Below are 24,128 nucleotides of genomic sequence, written 5' to 3'. Positions count from 1 at the left end.
GAAGCAACTTTCATTCTTAACTTGCGTTTTAAATTGTCATCATTTAGAAATAAGAAATAAGACAGTACACGCGTTGTTTATACACCTGCTGTGCTGTAAAATGTGATTATTTTTTGACACAAAATAAAATTATTTGTTTAAAGTAATGATGCAAAATTTTGTTTAATGAATATTTGATGAATAAAGGGTCTCATAGGTGTAATTCTTCTGTTTTTTATGTTTGTTTTTGTTTTGGAAAGGATGCATCTGAATGCCTTGTCTAGGATGAGTGGAACAGCCTACAGCCACACAACAAAGCATTTTGCCAAAAAGTGCCCCAAAAATACTTTTAAAAGGCCAAAAACTGACCAAAGGCCTGTACTGTATTGGACACCCTGGTTGACAATATGGCATGTAAACCATGTGACATGGAATTAATGCCACCACACTTCAGTTGTACAGCCGGGTTCACGACCCTGATCCTGCATGCTTCTTCCCCTGTCCTTGTCCTGTTCTATCTTGTCCTGTCCTTCCCTCACAGGGTGTAGCACTACAGCCCCATGCAACACTCATATTTAACGTTTTATTGTTGTAGATAATGTAATGATTTACTTCACTCATCCTGTTTACAATTAGTGCTTTGTCTTTTGTCTTTGTTTCTTTCTCCCTCCAAGAAACTTTGTTCTATTCGACTGATCAAGTCTGATTCTCAATAAACCTCAATTATAATACCACAGTGGAAGCTTAAAAACTCCACTGTGACACAGTAGAACTGTTTCGGCATAAAAGGGATACAGATTTTCCATTCTGCTTGACATAACAGCCGAACAAAAAAACAACAACAATTCAGTGAGTTCAAAGGATGTCAGACTTGTTCACCCCCCCTCACCGGCTTTGTTTGTTTAACGTTTGAATGTGACTGGTTAATTCTAAATACAGCCCCAGTTATGAGAGGGACCGCACACGTGTGTAACCGCATTATCTCGGTTGTGTACAATTCTACCCTATTGAATAAAAAAATAAATAAACATTTTCCCATTGAAATTTTTGTATTTACTGATGGTGTAGTGGTACACTCGCCTGACTTTAGTGCAGGCAGCGTGGGTTCAGTTCCCACTCAGTGATGGTGTGAATGTGAGTGCGAATGGTTGTCCGTATCTATATGTGCCCTGCGACTGACTGGCGACCAGTTCAGGGTGTAGTCCGCCTTTTGCCCGAAGTCAGCTGGGATAGGCTCCAGCGTCCCGCGACCCTAACCAGGATAAGCGGTGTTGAAAATGTATGGATTAAATTTTTTTATTTTTTCCCACTTAAACTGCGTGTACAATTTATACTTCACATTAATAGTATAAACATTTTTGAAATGTTGTCTTGGTCTAATTTTTGATAGCACAAAAACCCTGAATTTGAACCTTGGTGTATAGACATTTGATAGACAAACAACCATTCACACTTACATTTACACCCATGAGCAATTTAGAGTCTTGAATTTACCTCATATATTTTTGGAATGTGGAAGGAAAGCTGAATACTTGAAGAAAACACATGCAAACTCCACTCAAGAAGGGCTGATTCAAACTCATAACCTCAACTGTGAGCCAGACATACTAACCACATGTTCCAGTTACCAAATAGATAAATGGATCAAAACTATTACACCATACTATTTCACCAGAATGTATTCATCCACAGAAAAAAAGACTTTAGTGACTTTGAAAAAACAAATCCCAGCCATGTTGATGTCGTCAGGGATTCAGATCAAATCCACTTTAAAATCTTAGCAGAGATTGTCCTTTAATGTTTCCCGCAGAGTTCAGTAACAAACCCCCATCAGTTTTAAGCTCTACTGTTTTTGCAGGTCTCTGTTATAAAGACTCATCGATTTAATCCAGCAGTAAATTCAAGATGAGATGCACACTGTGCGTAATTAACATGTATACTGTGTATTATTATATCTTCACTTAAACTCGTAAAGTGGGGAAAAAGAGTGAACAAGGAATTAAGGAGAAAAAAAGGGAAAAGGAGTTAGAGCCAGGGAGCCGGGGGGGGTCACAAGAATTTAAATTGCTTAATAAGAGTCACTGCGTTTCCATTAGAGAGAAACCCAAGTTTGCTCCTGTTGACTGTTCTTCTATCATTCTGACTGGCCTGACCTGGGACAAATTTCAACATCGAGGTGAGCAGAGCTTCATGTTTGGTTCATTATTCCATACCTTGACGAGTCTTTTTCATTTGTACTATAATTGTAATGTCAAGAAAATACCTATGTAATACATTTTTTAAATAAAAAAGGTAAATAATGTGTCCTCGGTCAGTGTGATTGCCTTCTAAAATGTTTTTTTTTCAGTAATATAATTTCTAAAATGCTGTCCGAAGTTAATGAACACTAAATCAAAACTTGGACAAAGAGCTGAATTATGTATTTTTAAGTAAAATACAATTTCCTGTAAACAGTCGTGTACAATTACAATGGTGCAAAAGTAAGAACTTAAAATTACAATCACAGTACGTAGCAAATGGACTGCCAACATAATTAATTAGTATCATGCAGCCTCTTGCATCAGCTCCCTCCAATTTCTCCATTAAAAAAACACCTTTCCAAATCATTTCTGATTAATTAAAAAGCCATATGTATGGTTTGTGTAAATCTGTACCCCCAAAAAAGTATGTTTCTTGCCATTCCTAAATGCCAGTCTGATGCCAGTCTCTCTCCCTAAATACTGATTCTCAACAAATAAGCTAAAATAATCTTTTGAAAGATATGCTTGTGAACCAAATGTCAAGTACATGACACTATATTTGAGCAAATCCTTGATGCAATACGTACTTCCACGGTTATGAGCAGTGCCAGCCCAAGCCTTTATGGGGCCCTAAGCAGAATTTGATTTGCCCCCTTTTCTCCACATCCCTTACAATATTTATATTTGGAATGTTTTTTTTGTGTTTTTTTCCCCCCCTTCTGCTTTATGGGGGGCTTCAAGCAGCCGCTTAGTTTCCTTATGCCTCACGCCATCTCTGTTAATGAGATCGAGTTAAACACTTTAAAGTCTTGAAAGGAGGTTTTGGACACAATGTAGCTTTCATGCTTGCTAGATGAAGTAGGACTTTCTGGTATTTTTAGGCAGTAGTAAGAAGGAAAGATGAGAAATGGGAGAAATAATTTGTTTGGTGTTCTTGGATCTTAGATTATTAACCTTGGATGAAATGAGGTATTGAAAGTGACTATTCTCTCAGAGGTCATCCCACTTTTGGGTGAGAGTTGGGGTACAGCCTAGACTGCTCACCTACCGACACATATGGACAGATAACCATTAACACCTATGGGAAATTCAGTCTTTACTTAACCTGACAGACTCAGTTGATGTTTTTGGACTATGGGAGTAGGCCACAGCTGCTTCTGCTGATCTAGTTATTGAGCTATTGGAGTCACAAGACAAGTATTAATGCTGTCCACATGTTCCAAGAAACCCATATAGCCTGCATTGTGTGAATTATTTGAACTCATTTGGTCTAATCAGGAAAAATTTGATTAATAAACAGCAGCAACAATGAAAAGTCCAACAATCTACATGGGTGTCGGGGTGTACTCTATTAGAATCTCCCCTCCCTCAACCAAAGGAAGAATGAAATAAAATGTATATGATACAGATTAACTAAAGCCTTTAATAGGACATCTTGTGACAGTATCGCAAGGACAGACTAGAAGCAGCACATCTAAGGTAATGTTGCACATTGCAATTAATGCGGCTCTGTTCCCAGCCTATGTAGGCATGATGATTCTTAAGAGCTACAGTGAATGCAAACCTGATGAAAACTGACTTGCTTACAATAGACCTGATGATGGTTAAATGAGCTGGTATCTTGAATATCACTACACACAGATCGGAGGAAAATGGATGGATATTTGAAATAAACCGTTAATTGTGGTGGGAAGTATGTCAATGAAAATGACCTGATATTACACATTTGTGAAGGCTTAACAAGAAGTCAAATAGGGTGCTCTAGTGGATTAGTGCGGATTAGACAATTTAACTTAATTTGCCTGATTCGTTTTTATTATATTACAAATACATTTTTGTTCATCTATCTAAAGTATGCCAGTGATGTTAAATGATAGGCAGAACAACTAAATGCTCTTCCGCTAGATGGCAGAAGGTACGATAAAACTGTTGCCATTCACACAACAGAAAATGTCATGTGCCTGTGAGTAGCCTTTATCAGCTTTGTGCTCAATTAAACAAGGCCAGAGTGCACACTGAGTAAGAACGTTCATGAGTAAAGTTTTGTTTGGTGGTGTGCAGTGAGGTTTTCCAATGTAAAATGGGTGCCTTGGCTCAATACATGTTGGGAAACACTGGATGCCTAGCCCATGGGTCAAAACAGCTTCTAAACATTACAAACTTTTTCATGCTCACATGAATCTTTCTTTAAATGATATTTGATGACTGTATTAATGTAGTGTGTCCTCTCCCAGCTTCCTAAATTTCAACAGGATGGCTCTTGACTACCCTGTTCCAGAGATGGATGTGACCTTGCAGGAAGTTTGCCGCATTCTCCAGCTCACTTTAAGTCCTGATCTTTATGCTGACTTCAAAAGCACGCTGGAGAAGCAAAGACCACTTCTTGAAGAGGCCCAGCAAAAATTTGCATCCAGAGTTGCAGGTCAAGAGAATTGGGTGACGGAGCAATTCAAAAAAAGTCTGTTATCCTGTACAGACCCGCTGTCAACTGCCACTGCGCTGCCAGTTGTTCTTCTACCATCCAAAGCGAAGGGATGCAACCAGTTAAAGAGAGCAGCTGCTCTGCTTTGGGCAGCAGCAAAGTTGTACAGCGAGCCAAAGATGCTGGAGGGTGACGTTCCCATGGAACAAACGCAGCAATCTGAGGTTTTTGCTGCCACTCGAATTCCTGGCAAGAGTCAAGATGAAATCAAGGTATGAAAAAAAATCGAAATATGTCACAACGGTACATTTTTAGTATCTTATCATCATGCATATTTCCCTCCATAGGTATACCCAGAAAGCATTCACGCCATTATCACTTGTGTTGGAGGAGTGTTCCCGGTTGACATACTGCAGCGTTCCAGCACTAGTGAGCCATTATCTGCTCGATCCTTCACTGACATTTACAACCAACTGGCTAAAATGGCGGACCAGCTCACCACAGGAAGGCAGAATGACCCCTTGGCCATTTGTAGCCTCTCTGCTTTGGAGCGGAAGTCCTGGGCTATCATCAGGGAAGAGATCATGGAGAAAGGAGGAGCTGCTGCAGCATCACTGCAGATAATGGAGAGCGCTGTGCTGTCATTAAGTCTCGAGGACTGCAACGCACCTTCTGAATTGGCTGACATCCTCAACGCAGTAAGGCTGGGAGGAGGAGATGGTCCCTGTCTAAGATACTATGACAAGGTAGGACTGCTTACGCAATCCTTTTCTAATTAAGTTATCACTAATTGCAATGGTTATCAGGCTTCAATTCAAGTTTGTTTGAAATGATGATAAACAATTTCCTGTTAAAAATGAGCACAAAAAATGACTTTAAAGTTGACATAATGCAATCAAAAAATCTGAAAGCTCAGAATTTAACAGAAAAGGCAAAAATGAATATTCAAAATTTAACATCCACAGATCTCAAAGTATATGTAACTTTTGGTTAATTTGCAACAATTCTAATCTGCGCAGATCAGTGGTACACTGACTCTCTCTAGGGGTATATGAAAGAATCATTGAATTAAATGTTCAAACTGTGCATAACGTTACAGTGGCTTAATTTTTTTTCTCCAGTACAGTACATGCGTTAAGTACAGTTTAGTTGTATTTAACTCTTAAGCACAATACATGTGCATTTAATCCTTCAGAACTACGCTTTTGTTTTCCAACTATTATTGAAGTAATATTTTTATTTAACTTTGATGTGCAATACATTTTAATTGACTCCAATATTTAAGTGCAGTGTAAATGTTAAAACTATGCATATTATATAGTAGCTTAAGAAAAAAAAAATCTCAATTTTGATGAACATGCAGGCCTACTACTATATTGTATAATGTTGGTCATTATTGTGGTATTTAAAGAGCCACATTTTTTTAAGCGGTACTTGATGTAAAAAGATTGAGAATCATTGGTACAAATAATTTTATTTAAATAAAGTCCACTCCGTTTCCAATATAAAGCCATTCTGATTTACACAAATTTACTCTGATTGTACAATTTTTCAATTTAAGTTAATGATACTCACAAGTGAGGCTGTTACAGTTTGCATAGTCATTTGGAAGGGAACCCCACACCTGATGCCACATTTAACCTTTAAATGCCAGCCTGCCAAATTCCAAGGTTTCATTATCATCTTGTTAAAGTGGAAGACCTCATTACAGTTCACACTGAATGGGCAGCTAATACTTGGCATACAAAGTACACTAAAGGTATCTCTTTTCGACAGGTGATGAATCTGGTGGTGTTCAAGGACTGCACAGCCGGGATGGTTTTTGAGCACTGCGCTGTGGATGGGATGGTGGCTGGCCTTGTAACTGAGCGTGTATACCAATTGTCCGAGACAGCTGATTTAAGCCTAATTTATACTAATGCAGATAATGTGAATGGGTCTGCCACAGTGGATAACATTAATCCTTTACACCCAACATCCCTGACATCTAGTTTGCATGGCAAGCATAGCACCAAGATATGCCCTGAGTTAAAATCCAAAAATCCAGTTCTCACTTTTGATATATCTTCTTATCCTGACGTGTTTTCAACTCTCAGAAGCCAAAGAGGCCTGTATGATGCTTGGATAAACTTCTCTTTACAACTTTCCCTGATGCAGACTCTTGGGGAATCTGCTGCCACTCACATGCTCGTCACTCCTACCCATATGCGCCACTACAAACATGGCCGTTGTGATCCCACCTACTCAGTCAGCATGAAGTCTCGTAAGTTAGTAGGTGTCTTGTCGTCAAGCATTCGCCCAGACAACACAATCCAATACACAAATGGCCTTCTAAATTTGTTTCATGTTGCATATTTGGAACACAAGACTCTCATAAAAAACACCAAAACTGGACATGGGGTAGGTCCCCATTTAGCTGTCCTTCGTCAAGCTTTACCAAATGACAATCCATTGAAAAAGTTTATGGACCTCTTTGGATGTCCCTCTGTGTACCTCACTGGTACCGATCTGATGGAGGCAGTGGAGTGTGGAGTTGGAAACGTTTATGCCCAAGATCAGCTCGCTGTAACCTACCTTGGAAAAAGGGACAAGGTTCGAGTTGTGCTTAATGGGAAAGGTAGCTTCGTTCTGGTATTGGACAAGCTTCAGGAAAACCTGAAGATGAACTTGACGTTAGTGATGATTTTAGCGCTCAGATATGCAATTGCATGTCAAATGGGAGCTCTGGAGTGTCTCCTCAAACAAAACCAAATGAAAAACATGAATGGTGAGATGAGTTACTTTCCAACGAGCAAGGGCAACAACAAAACAACAGCTGATACAACCGCAGATGTGAGTTCGGACTACACTCTGGTGATACATGGTGGTGCTGGAGAAGGAATGATGCTGAACACAGAAGTGATAAATGTTATTGAGTTTGCTCTGCAAACAGCCTTAGCCCTTGGATCGCAAGTGCTTCAACGTGGTGGGCAAAGTCTGGATGCAGTTCAGAGATCAGTAGAAGCTCTGGAAGACTGTTTTCTCTTCAATGCGGGTAAAGGCTCAGTATTCAACAGAGAAGGCAAAAATGAAATGGAGGCCACCATTGTAGATGGCAATCAAATGAGGTCTGGATCTGTTGCCTGTGTCCAAAGTGTAAAGAATCCAATAAAAGCAGCTCGATGTGTCATGGAAAAAAGCTCGCATTCCCTCATTATGGGAGACGGTGCTGAGGAATTTCTGCAAGGGATGGAAGAAGAGGCAAAACCTGTCAAACCTGACTATTTCTACACTGATCTCCGTCATAGAGAGTTAGCTGTGAAGCTCAGTGGTGTAAATCCTTCAAAAAACAATCATCCTCAAACAGTTGGAGCTGTGGCATTGGATTGTCAGCATGGATTGGCTGCTGCATCATCAACAGGTGGGTTAGTGGGGAAAATGAAAGGGCGAGTTGGTGATACAGCGGTAGTTGGAGCAGGAATTTATGCTGATAACACATTAGCAATTAGCTGCTCTGGAGATGGCGATGTGTTTCTAAGACACACAGTTGCACAAAAAATCGCCAGCCTCTACCATCTTAAAGGCTGTAGTCTCAGACAGGCATGTAGAGAGGTGATCACAGAAAACCTGAAAGATGTATGTGCAGGAGTCATTGCAGTTGATTCTAAAAGGGACGCTGTTATTGAAACAAATGCTGGTGTCATGTTTGTAGCCACAAATATAGGTGGAATATCAAGAGTCGAGGTGCTTCGACCCCTAAAGAATGTCTCTAATGTGATCTGGGAAAAAGATGACCTGATTGCATACCTTAATCCCAACCCTTGGACCCCTGGGTCAACTATTTTGAGCAGAAAAACTCTGAGTGGGGCCCAGAGCATCTTCCATTTGGCTGAACCTGATTTTGTGTGTCTGCTACAAGAAGCGAAATCTGTATCAAGTATTCTATGTGGACAACTGGGCGTTCAACGTTGTGCTTTGGTTTTCTATCCCAACGCCAATCAACCAGCACAAATCAGACTGCTACCCCTACATGGTTTAGGGCCAAAGTGGCATCCCCATCTTGCCAGCCAAGAGGAATTTTACTCTTACAACCCTGGATACTGTACCTCTAAAAGTGGTCCACGTTGGGATGATGCAGCACTGGACAAGGTTCAAGCCCAAATTAGGAAAGGATTACCAACCACAAATGCACCCTCTAGCTTTGAATTTTTGGGGACTTGCTCTGATGATGACCTATTCAGTCGCATTGTACGAGGAGAGGAGCAACAGTGGAGAGTATGGGAAGACAGTCAACATGTTGCCTTTCTAACACCCTACCCAAACACTCCTGGAATAACTGTTGTGGTGCCACGCAAACCACTGCCCAGTGACATCTTGAAACTGAAGGATAATGACTACAAAGCTCTGATCTTGGCAACTTATAAAGTCGCCCAACTGCTGGAAGAGGGAATGGAAGCTCAATGTGTTGCACTTATCTTTGAGGGCTTTGAAATTAACTATGCTCATGCCAAGCTGCTCCCTGTGCTACCTTTTCCAGAAGGCCTTAAACTGGCTAGACCACAAGCAGAATTCTTCCTAAAATACCCTGGATATGTATCCTCACTTGATGGTCCAGCTGCTCACCCAGATGACCTCAAAATGCTCTACTCCAAAATCACTCAGTGCCAGCCTCCAAAATCATGGGAAGACCCTCAGTCCCACTCCATACTCGCTATCACGAGCCAGTGGTATCGCAACCTGTTCCAGATACAGAACACTCTTTTCCACAGCACAGTGGAATATTTTAGCAATTCCTGTCAGTACTCTTACGCTCTGACGCCTCTCACTACAGACACCATCTCCTCCCCAATGGGTCTGGGGTCTGATTCAGAGCCGGTTTCTGTTAATCTTTTGGGTCAAGACATCTACCTAGCAGACTCTATGCAATTTGTGCTTGAATATTTCCTCCGTTTCCAGGATAACCTGCAGGGGACCTACTACATATCGCCCAGTTTTAGGGGAGAAGATCCTGATGCCACACACTTGAATCAATTCTACCATGTGGAGTGTGAACTGTTGGGTGACATAGACTGTGCCATTTCAATAGCAGAGGGATATTTGTGTCATCTGACCAAGTCCATGCTGAAGAGACACTCAGATCTAATCCTCAGCATTGCTGGGACCCTCACACATGTCATGTTGATGCTGAGTAAATTGGATGGGGAAAAAACACTACCACGAGTCTCTCTAGACCAGGCCATTTCAATGATGCCTTCTGCTGATTGCTTGGAGTGGGTACAAGATGGTCAGCCCCAATTTGGCAGAAAGCTTACACGCAAAGGAGAGCGGGTGTTGATAGAAAAATATGGTGGTGTTGTTTGGCTGACTGAGATGGACCATCTAGCAGTTCCCTTCTACCAGGCCTATGTGGAGGGCAGTGGGCAGTGCAAAGCCAAGGCTGCAGACCTTCTGCTGGGCTTGGGAGAGACTGTGGGTCTTGGTGAACGTCATTCCACCCCTTCCATGGTACAGGAGGCTCTCAGACACCATGCAGTTCCACAGCAGCCCTATAAGTGGTACACTGACATGCGCGAGGTGAAACCACTTCTTACCAGCGGGTGGGGGATGGGGACGGAGCGATACTTGTGTTGGCTTCTTCAGCATAACGATGTAAGAGACATACAGATTATTCCGAGACTCAAAGGAAATAAGTATATGCCATGATCATCAATACTCTGGCAATGGATATCTGACGAATGATATATCTTCTTTTCTTTTCGGCTTGTCCCTTTAGGGGTCGCCACAGCGCGTCATCCTTTTCCATGTAAGCCTATCCCCTGCATCCTCCTCTCAAACACCAACTTCCCTCATGTCTTCCCTCCTCTGACTAAAGATATATACACAGCATGAACTGTCAATCATATCGTGCCTCAATGATGCAAATTATTTGAATGTCCAGCTTTTTTGTTATATTTATTTCTAAATATCTTTCTGTTTCAATGGGAACAAGAACATTTTACTCTTTGTTTCTTCAAAAATAAGATATACATTCATTTTTAAAGTCTTCAGTTATTTAGATGTTTTCATCAATTGATTGTTCTCAACTTCTGTATGAATTTACAAGAATTGTGCCAGCGAAAGTTGCAGTAATGCAAACTATGTTGCAAGGTTGACCAAAATATGTAATCACAGCATACTTCGTAGAAATAATACATGTGTAAGGACTGAAGTTTTTCCTTATTTTGTGCAATTTGGTTGGTTTATCACTCATTTTTAAACCTCTGTAAGTAGATTTTTAATCGCAAAGGTATGCTCCTACAGTAAATATTTTCCACAAAAACCCTGCTGGTTACTACCAAAGGCAAAAAAACAAACAAGCAAAAAAAACCTGTTCCTAGGGCCCCCTGATCATAGTAGCACCATCTTTGAAATATTTGTAAATGCAACTTAAAAGACAAACATTTTCAGTTTTTTTCATGAAGACTTTAAAGAATGTAAAGTTGTCTTTCTTGTAAGTAGGACATTTTGTGAATTGTATGTTGTTATGCCAGTTTATGTACCACATACACCTACACACATACTCCCCACTGTTATTTTAAATCATTAAATGGATGGAATTCTTCGACTCAAGAAATAAACTACAAATAATTCCCTCAGAAATTGGGCGTGCATGATGGGTGTCACCTTGCTGAAATCAAGAATGGCATTTATTTAGTTTAATACATCACAGCAACTCAAAGCCAAATGGAGGCGTGAGGAAAAAAACAATGAAACCAGCGCAATCTAATTGGACGCTTGGTAAGTGCTTTGATTTTTTTGGTGGTGTCCTGAAATTATTGGGACTGCACAAATACTATTCTTATCTCATCGTCAGGGTCAAGAGTCCAAATAAATTGACATGATATGATACTGTTCTGTGATTGACTAACGAGTCTCAGTCAAAACTACAGTACACTTTAAGAAATAAACGTAGACATGCTAGCTTGCTGCTTACTTCTAGTTCAGATTCCCAACCATTCCCAACCACCGTGCCACTGCACGTCATGAGAGATGATCTGGAAATGAACCGAGCTTAACATGTCCATGCACTCCGAGAAATGGCAAGGTGTCCAGATTGCTGCGCTGTGCCAGACAATAGGAAAACACCTGCAAACTCTTGAGCAGAAGCCCTGGACTGAGTTAGGAATCCATATAGTGTAGCTCAGTGACACTCAAAAGTGTAGTATGGAGACCATTAGTAGTACACGGGCTCCCTTGAGTGGTACCTAAAAGAATCACTGCCTAAGTACAGTGCAATGGTATTTAACTTTTAACTTCAATACATTTGCATTGAATCTAATCAAATAGAACTGTTCGTTTAAAAAGAGAGTACAAATTTATTTAATTTTACATGCAATACATTTTAATTTAATCATTAAGATTTTTTGTTTCGTATATCTGAGTGCAGTGTTAATGTTTAAAATGTACAAATTATTACAGCGGCTTACAGTAATAATAATAGGCAGTACCTTTTAGTAATAAAACTACTGTCTTGTTTTTTTTTTTTATGAAAACGTAGACCTACTATGCTACTGTATTTTAATGTTGGTCATGTTGGTACCGACAGCTAAGTAATTTCTAGGTGGTAATTGATGTAATAGGTTTGACAAAACCACTACTGTAGCTCAACTCAAGCTACAAAGGACATGACCTTGGAGGAGCAAGAGGAAATACTTGAACTGGGGTAAACGTGGTTTAAATCTGAGCTTTGCTGATCTACCTTTGGACACATTTTTTTGACAGACTGAAAACAGAAGTTTTGTTTGGTGTTGTACTGTGAGATTTTTCTAATGTAAAATATGTTACCTTAACTAATATGTTCATTGACCAAGCTTGTAACTCAATTTACTCTTATATTAAATTGATTTCCCCATTGAAATTAATTGAAATGCAATAAATCCTTTCCAGTTTTTCCCCCAAAATACCATTTTTTTGGTTCTGTTTTATAAATAAAAATACCACTATATAAGTATTTTATGAAGCCCTAATAAAACATACTAAAAGAGAATGTAAGGGGGGGAAAATGTTAGTGCCACTACTGTACATACTGTAGTATGTGTGTGTGTTGGCTGTGTCCCTTTAAAGGGCTTGGCCTAATTAGTGACGTCAGACTTGGAGTCAAGTTTGTCTTGTTAATTCACAATCGTACACAGTTTTTATCTTTTGACTCGAAGGAGTAATCATATTTTTTCCCATTAAGCGTAATCTTATATTTTATGAATGCAGCAGCCAATGGGGAAGAAAAAAATAAAATAAATGAGTCACACTTTCAGGTCCAGTTTTATAAAAAGGAACATTTGTTATCAACATCGAGAAACATTGAAATATACATGTTAGTTAGTTAGATATTGTGTAATAGTTTTAAGTGTAACTTTCTGATGTTCTTTTAAATTTGAAGAGAACAATCCACGCCTCACTTCAATTAATATTCATAAATTGAGGATTCCCCGCAAAATGACTAAATGTATCATTTTCAGCGCGCCCTGTCAACCACACGGAAGAAAATGTACCCGGAAGCAGAATGCGAGTCGTCTATTTGTTTCCGGTTGTGACAGTAGTAGCTTGACCCCCGGCACTGGGGAGGACTGTTGAGCCTTTTTGAAAATCACCAGTCTGATTTTAACACGTAAGTGCTTGTTTTTTGTTTGACGTGTGGTTAATTTGACATTTTATCACTCGCCGTGTCTCGTGCGTGATTTACGTGTAGGTCAGCGCTTGGCCAACGTCAGTGGGTGTAATACGCTAACGAGCAAGTCAGAAGAGTGACTTTCCTTCCAGTCAGCCATTTTCTCTTGTGAAATTAACCTTTGCAACTTCCATTTATCTGGCCACAGTTATGATCGTTTCACCACTTAACATTGGAACTCAGATAGGCACTCACATTGTTGCTGGGTATGCGTATTTGCTAACGTTAGCTTCAGCCTCTGGGGACTGGAAACCTGTCTTGATATTTGCAGCGTGTGTCAGCCATCTCGTTGATATCTCATGGTGTGCTGCTTTTCTTGGATATGTGGCATTTGAATATTACAATATATTGAAATATTTTGTTCAGGATGTGCTGTGCAAAAATGTTGAGTGCAAAGTTGTAGTACTGATGATAGATGTTTCTGTATCTCGGTCTCTCTTAAACCCTGTATAAAGTGTTAGGCCACCATTATATTTGTTGCTTTAGAAATGAGATAGTGACCTAGTATGATCCTTAAGTTGAGCACAGAACTCCACCAAAGCTAAACTATTCATAAAAGTGAAAACTATCCATGGAGCAATCCATAGGGTTTATTTGTCCGTTTGTTTGTTTCTTAGTTAGTTAGACTACTTCCTGGTCAATGAAAGATGAAGATCAGACAAGGTGCCAATATGATTCTGTGGGTTTGATGATTCCATTGGTACCATATTGACTCACATTGAGGGGAGGGGGGGAGGGAAATGCACCCATATCCAAATCATCACCAAAATGGATTAGAATAGAATTGGTTGTTGAAATGTAATCAGTTGTTCCTTCATGCACCATTCCTGTACAATGTCTTGTGGACCTTTTCTGATTAATGTTTTCATAGTCATATTGACTGCTGTGGGAAAGGGTCAAAAGAAAGCTAATTGTGACCTAAGACTTTTGACTTAGTGGTGGCCTTACACTTGCACAGTATTGTGTGACTAATTTCTACTGCACCAGTTGTCATCTTATTAAATCTGATTTTCTACCGTGATCACTCCATGATGCTCCTTTTTCACTTTGTCCAGGTACCAGGGTGTCGCCCCTCTCCAAGTGTGGTCCCTCATGGGCGGCTGGTCTAGCAGTGCTGTGCTGCAGCTGTACCGGGCGCTGCTCCGTGCAGGGCGTCACCTTCAGTACACCGACCGCAACTACTATCGCCGCGCTGTGGCTCGTGAGTTTCGGCGCTGCCAAACCCTGACGGCACCTGAAGACAAGGAGGAGGCGCTGAAGAGGGGCCAGTTCTTCCTCAGTAGCCGATTGGGTGGGCTTATGTAGGGGATTTTTGGGGAGAGGGGTCATCTTGACATAGTTCTCCCAGGTGGGTTTTCTAATACTTTATCTATAAAATATATTATTCATGTAGAGCCAGTTCCTCCTTTCATATTAAAAAGACTAAAAATGCCGAGCACTTTAATTACCGAGGCAAAAAAAAAAGTCTGGTCTTAAAAGTGTTTGGACAGTGTGTGGGATTGATGTCTGCTAGTTGGACTGACACAAACTGAGTTTAGAGTAATGGGGGAGAATTATATAATATAACACTACATGCAACAATATTAGTAATAGTTGTATCATAATTGGCAATACTAAGTTGGGGCTTGCTAGGCAGCACGGTGGGTTAGTGGTTATCCCAAAGGCCTCACAGTTTGGGGTTCGGATCGCTGCGCTGGCCTTTCTGCATGTTTGCATGTTCCTGTACTTGCGTGGGTCAGCTGGGTCAGACTCCAGCTCACCCGTGGCCCTATCAGGATGCATGGATTTTGGTCTACTATCATCATCATTTAACTTCTATTGCTACGTTTCATAATGTTAAATGTGGTGATACTGTTGAGTTCTACGGTATTGTTGTCTGCAGTTCTGGAAACAGAAGCACCCACTACAGGTGAGCAAGACAAATAAATTAGGATTATGGATAGACAAAATTATGAATGGTAAGGGGACATGTGTTGTTATTATTAGAGAATCTTTTTCTTAATCTGAAATTTGGCTTTACTAGACATTCATTGGTGCTTATTCATTTATAGAAAAGTAAATTAATTGGTTGGAAAAATCTTTGTGTATTCCTTATTTTAGCTGCAGGATGGCCGGAGTGAATGGAGACCGTAAAGGGAAGAAAGATGACAATGGCATCGGCACGGCCATCGATTTCATGCTTTCCAACGCTAAGCTTGTTTTGGGTGTCGGCGGAGCAGCCATGCTTGGCATTGCAACGCTTGCTGTCAAAAGAGTATGCAAGATGCGATTCTATTTCTTTATTTTTCTCACTGCCACATTCATCAACAATAACTGTCTTTGTCGTTCAGATGTATGACCGTGCCATCAGTGCTCCAACCAGCCCCACCAAGATGGAGCAGAAAGGAAAACAAAGCTGGGAAGAGCCCGCCTGGGTGGGTTCGTCACCTCGATTACTGAACCACGACATGAAGGCCACCGTTAGCAGGTCACTCCAGTCCCTGCCCACTGCTTCAAATTCATTTGAACCAGGTGTGTACAAAAAAACTTTGTATGTAGTTGCTTCAAATGACTGTAATTTGTTAAACCATTTTGTTGCTTCTATTTCTGTATTTGGAAACAGACATCCAATTTGGAGGATTCTTGCCATTTGTTCACAGTGGGTGTTTCTGCTACAGTCAGCCGCATAGAGGAGTTAGATTAGAATGTCTGAAGAGATAACTTTGTTTTGGATGTGTTACATTGTAGAAGATGGCTACTCCTCTTGTAATTTGTACTACAGTTCCATTGAAATGACCTTTCACCCCCCTATTCTTTTGATCTTTTAATCCTGCCCTCTCTATTGCTCCCCAGACTATCTGCGGAGGGCAGTGTGTCGAGCTGCACTGAAAGGGAGTGGCCCGACTCAGTCCGACCTGCTCCGTGCTCGGATGCGCCTCTCCCTGCAGGAGCGTCTGTGGGATTTCTACCAAAACAATGTGGACATTCCCTCTGAGGAGCAGGCTGTGGCCCGGAGGGCAGCGCTGGACATCTGCGCTGAGCTCAGAGTGTTCCTGCACGCCAAACTTCCCGACATGCCGCTCCGAGAGATGTACCTGAGCGGCAGCCTCTACGATGACCTGCAGGTGAGACGTAACGCATCTTTTTGTCCTTGCTTTGCATTAGTACGACCCACTCTTTGATTCAAACGCAACTCGTCCATCACCAAGGTGGTGATGGCTGACCATGCCCAGCTGATGGTGCCTCTCATTCTGGAGAAGAACCTGTGGTCATCCATTCCAGGGGAGGACACAATCATGAACGTTCCAGGTTTCTGGCTGGTCCGCAGAGAGAACTTAGAATATTTCCCACGGAACAGCAGCTACTGGGACCGCTGCATGGTGGGGGGTTACCTCTCCCCTAAATCAGTCCTGGAAGTGTTTGACAAGCTGGTTGGTTCTATTAACTGGCCTGCTATTGGCAGCGTGCTGGACTATGTGATTCGTCCTGTGGTCCCCTCAGAAACACTGACCCTGGAGGTGCAGTACGAGACGGACCGAAAGCTTTATGTGGACTTTTTGCCATTACTTGTGATGGAGGATGGGACATCTCTTATAGCCAAACCGCATCGGCTTGCCGCAGAGCGCCACGAAAACCTGTGGAGGCAGAGCTTCCGAGTGGCTGAAACTGCACGACTTAGGGCCTTGGATCAAGAAGATGGAGGCTATCGATGCGCTTGCCTCAAGGTGGCCAAGGCTGTGTGCAAGCTCAATCCTGCCCTCAACCGGCTTAATGCCAGCCAGCTCACCAACGCCATCTTGCTGCTAAGCGAAAAACGTGACTGGACCCACGAGGCACTGGCGGACAACTTCCTACAGCTGCTAAAGGCGTTAGTGGGTTACCTGGAGGCGGGGCAACTGCCCTGCACCCTTAACCCAAAAGTTAACTTATTCTGTGAACTGACTGAGCAGGAAGTGGATGAGCTGGGCTACACACTCTACTGTGCGCTTTCGGAACCTGAATCTCTTCTGATGACTGCGGCAACACAGCTTCCGCATCCCTCCTAAATAATCGGTACATATGTGGCACTCACTCAGTAGCTCTTCAGGCAATGTTGACCTGCAGGCATCATTTTCAGGAGAAATAAAACACCTGATACCAACATCTGAGAATTTTGTCGAGTGGCATTCACTTGGTCTTGAGCTCGATTGACTCTTGTGTTCCATGTATAGTTTTAATCTCAGATGTCTATGTCAAGCCCAAACGTGATGGTGTCTTGTACTGTTGCCATTGTATTAATGAAGTTGGTGTATGTTTCATGCATCATCTTGAAAAGGTAAAACTTTAATTGTAATATACGATATGTTACTCTGCATCAGATCGTAGCACTTTTAAACTGATTGGACAGTTTTAGGTTGTCTGACAAGTCTCATGCATTTTATGATTGAGGATCTGTGACGCTGTGTCGAAACATAGAATGTAATGTTGATATTATGTCAACACAAAAGCTGATAAATAAACCGATTCACCAAAAGACTCAAGGTTCCTCAGTTAGAGAAAATTTAGTTTTAATTTTGTCATATTTAAATGTGGACAAAAGCATTTGCAAGAATACATTATTAATGTGGTGGCCTCTTAGAAGACTAATTATAACATGTTTCCAACCAGTGAGTGTCAGGTGATTGCAATATGCATCCTAAAATGTCAGCCCTTAACCACTGATTGGCCGCGTTCTCATTAAGTCAGAATAAAACACAGCAGTGCATCGTTTTACATCATTCAACTACTATGTCATGAGCAGAAATTATTCCCTTGTGACTGCCCGTGTGTGTATGGAGCTGCTCTTTGTTTCACTCTTATGAACAGAACATTTCTTCTCCGCTTTTTCTACAGCAGCTGATTGGTGCATATATTTTTTTAATAGCTTACTGGGATGATGCATAACTTCGGGACTGATGTTGTCCATGTGAGGACGGTCACAGTTTAAGACATTTAAAGAAGTGCGTGTATTACCTGGTTTTTGCTTGTTGATGTGAATCAGATCTGACACATTAAGTGGTAGCCATCATTTTGAGTATACAGTCATGGAGAGGGGGGAAAAAAGCATTAGACCACCCTTGTTTCTTCAATTTCTTGTTCATTTTAATGCCTGGTACCACTAATGGTATGTTACTTGAATAATACAATCAATATGACAAAATGCAGCTGATTCCATGATACTTTGTCCTATTTGATATGCTTAAGCTTAGTTGTATTCCCAGTGATTTTGCGTTATCAATAAAACCATGGAAAATAGCTAAATATCAGCTCTTCAACTCTTATGAGCAATTTATTATTGTAATATTTGTCCAAACAAATGCAGCGCTCGTGGTAGCAGGCATTAAAAATTAACACGAAACTAAAGAAACGAGTGGCCTAATAATTTTTCCCATGGCTGTAGGTTATACACACACATGCTGTCTTAAGTGTGTTGTATGTCATTTCTTTTGGCTAAAAGCAAACTTTTCAGCTGCTGTTCTACAGAAATGGACATTTATTTGTTCCTAACACAAGTGTAAATGTGTGGTACTTCTTGCCACACCTCACTTGCTCATCCATGGTGCATTAGTTTGACCCTAATTAACTTACAGTGCAAGTTTATCCGAGGTCACAGGTGCTGAGTAACAGCAGCCACCAGAAAACCAAGTTCAAATATTTGGCTGAAAAACAAGTGCATGATACTGATTTTTGCTGTCACATGTAGCCTTAGGATGAAGAACCGGTGATGTGAAGAGCACTTTTATCGAGGGATTCAGTTCCTTTACGCATTCAGTTCAAAATATATTAAATCATGGAAAAGCAGGTACATATTTTTGTATTGTACATTTGTAACCAAAGTGATTACTGGAAATGACTCAAGTACCTGTGTGTATTATTTAGTGCTTTGTGTTGGATTTACTGACAATCTTAATAGGTCTTTGTGTGCATGTTAAGTCTTCCTTCACAACTTAGTTTGTTAAAAATGTCTACTGTGAGGGGGAGAGACTGTGCCATGTTTGTTCTGTTTCTGAAAATCAAAACCTGAAGTAGATTTCTACCTCTACCTTGTGGGGTTCACATTAGCCATATGCGATCTTGCATGCTGTGCTTTATCCCCAGCTTTGTTTTATTTTTAGTACAGCTCTGTAACTGAGCAGTGCATCACTTTGGAAATATCTAAATAAATGCAACAAATTGCTTTTTAAAATGTTTTATTTGTTGTCTTGATCTTTAAGGCAATGTAAATATCCGTTTCAACTGAAATGAAATTGCTTAGGGAACGTCATGAACCAGAACTTAATTTTTGTAACTCTGTCAGCAATCGCTTTAAGATAGAATCTAAGATTTCCATTCAAATATCAAACAAGCATTTGTTCATTCTGAATGTGTTCGATTTTGAACCTGAAACAGTTCTTTGGTAAGTGTAAGAGTACTTCTATGTTAGCTTGTTTCCCATTAATTCAGTTTCACATGTGAACCTCAAAATTATAACCAGAAGTAAGATGTGAAGTCTTCAGTTCTTACTCAGCAATTTGAGTGTACGGTAGGCAGCCAGAAATCTAAACACTGTATAACCGGGTCAAACCGACACAATGCAGGAGACCACCGGTCACAACTGCAACAGTAAAAAAAACAAAAACAATGGTGTGACCTTTGGAGTAGTGTGCAATTAAATTAAAAACAAAAATCGAGTGGGACTACTTGGCTAGTGCAAACCCGACACGATCAGCACTCCTGTCAAAGACAGTATAGTACTTCCTTATGAAAACGTCTCCCAGGATCCAAAGTGGCCCAGCAGGGGGCGGAATGTCCATGGCCATGAAGCCTGAGAGGCAGATGGAAGCGCCCATTTGAGACTCCTGTGTCAGATTGACAGTGTTGAGACGGTTAAAGAACAAAAATACTTGTCTATTTAGCGGATCAGTGCGTGGACACAAATTATACCTTCATGACATAATCCTCTCCAGTCAGGTTAAACATCTTCCCTCCAATGTTAAAGGAGATGAGAGGGAGGGACTCAATCTTCTTACAATCAATTAAGTACTAAGGAAGAAGAACAAAAAGGACATTATGTATCAAAATGAAATTAAGGATAAGATGCTACTTTGAAGAACTGGACCTCTCCCATCAACAGGGGCAGCGCCCCGATGGCTTTCTGCAGTGCTCGGATTTCCTCCAAAGGACCAACAATCAAGGATGTCCCTGTGTCGACAATAGCCTGGCAGCCGGCTTTGCAAAGAGTCAGCTGGTTGCCCACGTCAACTCTGAGGCAGAGGGAGCAAAGAGACAAAAGGCAAAACAAAGTCATGGGGTTTGTAGAGCAGGAAAAAAACTGTCCTTGCAATAATAATAAAGCCACATGAGGTTTGTTCTCACTCGTTCATCTTAATCTGCCAGTAGGCCTTGCGTGTGACGTTGACATAGTGCAGGTCTCCCCTGTAATACTGTGGATCGGACCCACCCAGCATCAGCTCTCCTCCCACTGCTGCTGCAGGGTCTCTGAGGGGCAAACATACAGTCGGTGAACACACCCGTATCAGAGCATAAAGAAGTGTCATTTATCTTGACAGATACATTTTCTACCTGCTTATGTAGAAAGAAAAGATATTTTGCGGCAGCAACTTGGCCGCCATGGCAGTGTCAAACACCGGGGTGACGTTGGCAACTGATATGGAAGGGTAGGCCATACCCAGGACCCCATCAAAGCGGGCCAGAGCAAATGTTATGCCGGGCTGCTTCACTGCTTCACCAAACTGTTGTCCAGGCACAGACAAACCTGCTATCTGTAAGCATTACAGAATGAAGCAGCTGTGGTTAAAAAAAGGAAAGAAAAGGTCTTTGTGTAACATAATAGCGATGGCGTGACTAACAAAATTGGGGAATGTAGTCAAACAAAGGAGTTACATGAGACCTTGGAACTCACACTGACTGTGTCTTCACTGATAAACCCAGACAAGCTGCCTCTGCCATATCGGATGGAAAAATCAGTACCATTCCGAACATAGGTACTCGACTTCTTTGAATTGTAGCGATGATGAAGCCCTGGTGAGAGGCAGTGGGTCAAAATGTTAAAGGGAACATTTTCAGTAATGGCTTAAAGCTGCAGGCAAAAAATCTCATTGTAACTATGTCTTTTTTCATGTCGTGGACTGCTAAACTGCCTTTGCTTCTCATCAATCCATTTTCTGTAACACTTATTCTCACTAGGGTCATGGGGGACCGGGAGCCTATGCCAGCTGATTTTGAGCAAGAGGCAGGGTACACAAGTGGACTGCTCGCCAGCCAATCGGAGGGCACATAGGCAAACCATACCTGCATATGTCTGAATTTTGTCATTTGCGATTCATGCATAGTCCAGTGAGGAGAATCTAAAAAAATTATTCTTTTTGAAGAAGACTTTATTGATACCACACCAGGGAAATTCAGTGGCTACGGTTTTGGCTGGATTTGCATGAAACTTTACAGTTTTGTGGGAATTACATAAGTCATTGTTGCATAATGCTGCACACTAACAAGTTAAACTGGATTAACACAGCATTGTTCAAGTGGCATAATTCAGATAAGAGTCATGAGAGGCTAAACCAGATCAAAACCAGGCCTATTCCCAAAAATATATGTTTAATATTTGGTTAATGAATTCATCTTTTACTTTTGCGTTGTCACTGCTTGGTGTTGACACATTTTTACGTTATTTACGTACAATTTGGGCTTCTGCGCATTGGGGTTTCATTGAATATAAACAGCAAAATGATCGTATGTCACTTGAAATGGACATGTAAAGGGACAAATCTGATATAGGCATTAAACCGGAATTGCGCGCTTGGTCCTGCAGTGTAAATCCGACCTAAGTGGGTCAAGACACTTACAGCAGGCGATATCGAAGAATGAGCAATGAATGGAGGGCACCCAGAGGTTGGAGGAGCCAGTGTCGAACAGCACCGTGAAGTCCTGAGGCGGTGAGCCAATACTGATAGTCCCAAAGTACTGGGCCTCAAGACACAACACAACATCAGACCAATGTTAATCTTAAATACATGCAATTGCCAAAGGTGATGTTTGAACTGTTGGCAGGTGTGACCTTGAAGATACAAAGGTCCAGGCTTCTAGCATTGCAAGTATCAAATTTTAAGTTTTCTAGAAACTTCATTCTTCTTCCCATGTAACATGGATGCCATCTCTTATATTATATCTTACCTCGCTAGTGGTGGGAAGTAGAAAAGTACTAATTAGGTGTACTTCATTACTGTATTTAAGTCGATTTTTCTGGTTTTTATTTTTTCTGACAAATTTACGCCATACATCTGTAAATTATACTTCTTACTTTGTCCAAATAGGCCAGTTACTTTTTTCAACCTCCAAGGTGAGACACTATGTGAAAAAAGACAAAGGTAAAGTCAACCTGAGATCTTGGGGTCATGAGGTGGAAAAAAAAAATACAGATAAAGGAATGTGAACCATTCATTTTTGACTTTTGTGCTTGGGTCCATTTCAGTCTGTACTTTTTTACTTTTATATAATTAAGTACAGGAATTGACTGAGTCAGTACTACTTCTTTTAGCAGCCTCTCTTTTAAAACACGTATCTGTAGTTCTGCTTAAGTACAACGTGCCACTACTTTCGTCATCTTTGTGTCTCAAAGAGGGCAAGTGAAATGTGTTGTCACTCAACATATAAGCAACAACAATGTGACTCGTACCCATTTCTTAAAAACACACTGTGCTGCACACATTAGGGTGTTGTCCTCTTTAAAATATCTGTCGCGTGTTTTAAAATCAAACAATACTGTCCTCCCAACAGTTAAATTACATAATATCTTATTTTTAATGTTTTATTTTTATACACAAATTGGGCGGTTCAGTATCACACTCGTCTCACTAACGGCTAACAGGTGTCGCAACATTTTCCACAGCAGTTGGCATGCGTGTACTTGTTCACTGGGTTACACCCACAAGGTGTAACCCAGTTGTTAAAGATGACATAGCATTATGTGGGCTACTGGCACTCACATCCATGAAGTTCGTCAGCGTCTCCACGGGGACTTCTGGGGAGAGAGCGCTATCTGGAGCTCCGCTGGACTTCGCCAAAGCCCGAATTTGATCCAGAGACATCCCATTGTCGCTAATGATGCGGCGGAGGCTCCTGGTCTTCTTAAGGGGAACCCTGGGTGAAAAAATAATAATAATAAATTTTAGACAGACCAGACGCCTCCTAAAAAGGCTTCTTCTTCTTTTTTTGCTTCCGGTTTCAGTTGGGTAAAACGAAACAAAAAAAAAAGAACAAATTACTTTCCTGTGCAATACGCGATGGTACAATACGCTATACATTGTAGAAACCCGTATTATCCAATTGAAACAAGACAAAAACATATTTACATTCTAATATAAAAACTAAAAACGTCTTTGTGTATTGAATTACCTTACAATTGCGATGCTGTGCGATACGAGCAATACCCCGACTATACAGAAAATCCCCTGCCGTATCATTTCTGTCCAGAAATAAAAGCCCTATTTATTCTTGTTTTATAGAAATTGTTGTCTAAAATGAAACAACTATTTCCGTAATTTACACTGACGCATGTGTCTAAAGAGGAGGCTTCGGCATTATCCGTGTTCATTCGGTTATTTTCGAAACGAGACACCCATTGGAGGAAATCAATCAACCCGTTCTTCCTATTGGTGGAGACAGATGTCAATCATTTAGTATTAGGCATTACGACGACTGGTCACGAGTGATAGATAAGCTTTCAGAGTGATAAGGCACGCATGAAACTACATTTGAAAACACTGCTGACAAAAGGTTTCATTTTATTGCGACATAAAATATGAAA

General features: G+C 40.9%; 5 protein-coding genes across 5 annotated transcripts; 4 read left to right on the top strand and 1 right to left on the bottom strand.

The window, feature by feature from the left end:
- Positions 1-4,392: 4,392 nt before the first annotated feature.
- On the top strand, positions 4,393-6,758 carry LOC133466336 (uncharacterized). Its single transcript, XM_061749925.1, has 4 exons — positions 4,393-4,913; positions 4,989-5,387; positions 6,418-6,501; positions 6,738-6,758. Exons 1-4 carry the CDS (start codon positions 4,473-4,475, stop codon positions 6,756-6,758), a joined length of 945 nt encoding a protein of 314 aa, XP_061605909.1. The 5' UTR covers positions 4,393-4,472.
- Positions 6,570-11,339, top strand: si:ch211-256m1.8 (uncharacterized). Its single transcript, XM_061750482.1, has one exon. The coding sequence runs from the start codon at positions 6,793-6,795 to the stop codon at positions 10,321-10,323; it is 3,531 nt and encodes a 1,176-aa protein (XP_061606466.1). The 5' UTR covers positions 6,570-6,792; the 3' UTR covers positions 10,324-11,339.
- Positions 11,340-13,112: 1,773 nt separating this feature from the next.
- On the top strand, positions 13,113-14,629 carry LOC133465882 (mitochondrial ribosome and complex I assembly factor AltMIEF1-like). The gene is made up of 2 exons (XM_061749036.1): positions 13,113-13,264; positions 14,380-14,629. Exon 2 carries the CDS (start codon positions 14,417-14,419, stop codon positions 14,627-14,629), a length of 213 nt encoding a protein of 70 aa, XP_061605020.1. The 5' UTR covers positions 13,113-13,264; positions 14,380-14,416.
- An 802-nt stretch (positions 14,630-15,431) lies between these two features.
- Positions 15,432-17,454, top strand: mief1 (mitochondrial elongation factor 1). The gene is made up of 4 exons (XM_061749034.1): positions 15,432-15,578; positions 15,655-15,835; positions 16,157-16,428; positions 16,513-17,454. Exons 1-4 carry the CDS (start codon positions 15,432-15,434, stop codon positions 17,347-17,349), a joined length of 1,437 nt encoding a protein of 478 aa, XP_061605018.1. The 3' UTR covers positions 17,350-17,454.
- Positions 17,455-19,495: 2,041 nt separating this feature from the next.
- Positions 19,496-23,924, bottom strand: napsa (napsin A aspartic peptidase). The gene is made up of 9 exons (XM_061749035.1): positions 23,717-23,924; positions 23,308-23,461; positions 22,168-22,291; positions 21,225-21,343; positions 20,885-21,084; positions 20,678-20,800; positions 20,421-20,565; positions 20,246-20,344; positions 19,496-20,160 (listed from the first exon to the last, which is right to left on the bottom strand). Exons 1-9 carry the CDS (start codon positions 23,782-23,784, stop codon positions 19,999-20,001), a joined length of 1,194 nt encoding a protein of 397 aa, XP_061605019.1. The 5' UTR covers positions 23,785-23,924; the 3' UTR covers positions 19,496-19,998.
- Between the last annotated feature and the right edge of the window lie 204 nt (positions 23,925-24,128).

Source organism: Phyllopteryx taeniolatus, chromosome 16 (genome assembly GCF_024500385.1).
Source record: "Phyllopteryx taeniolatus isolate TA_2022b chromosome 16, UOR_Ptae_1.2, whole genome shotgun sequence".
Classification (NCBI taxonomy): domain Eukaryota; kingdom Metazoa; phylum Chordata; class Actinopteri; order Syngnathiformes; family Syngnathidae; genus Phyllopteryx; species Phyllopteryx taeniolatus.
The sequence above is the reverse complement of the archived record's forward strand: the minus strand, read 5'-3'. Positions and strand labels throughout refer to the sequence as shown.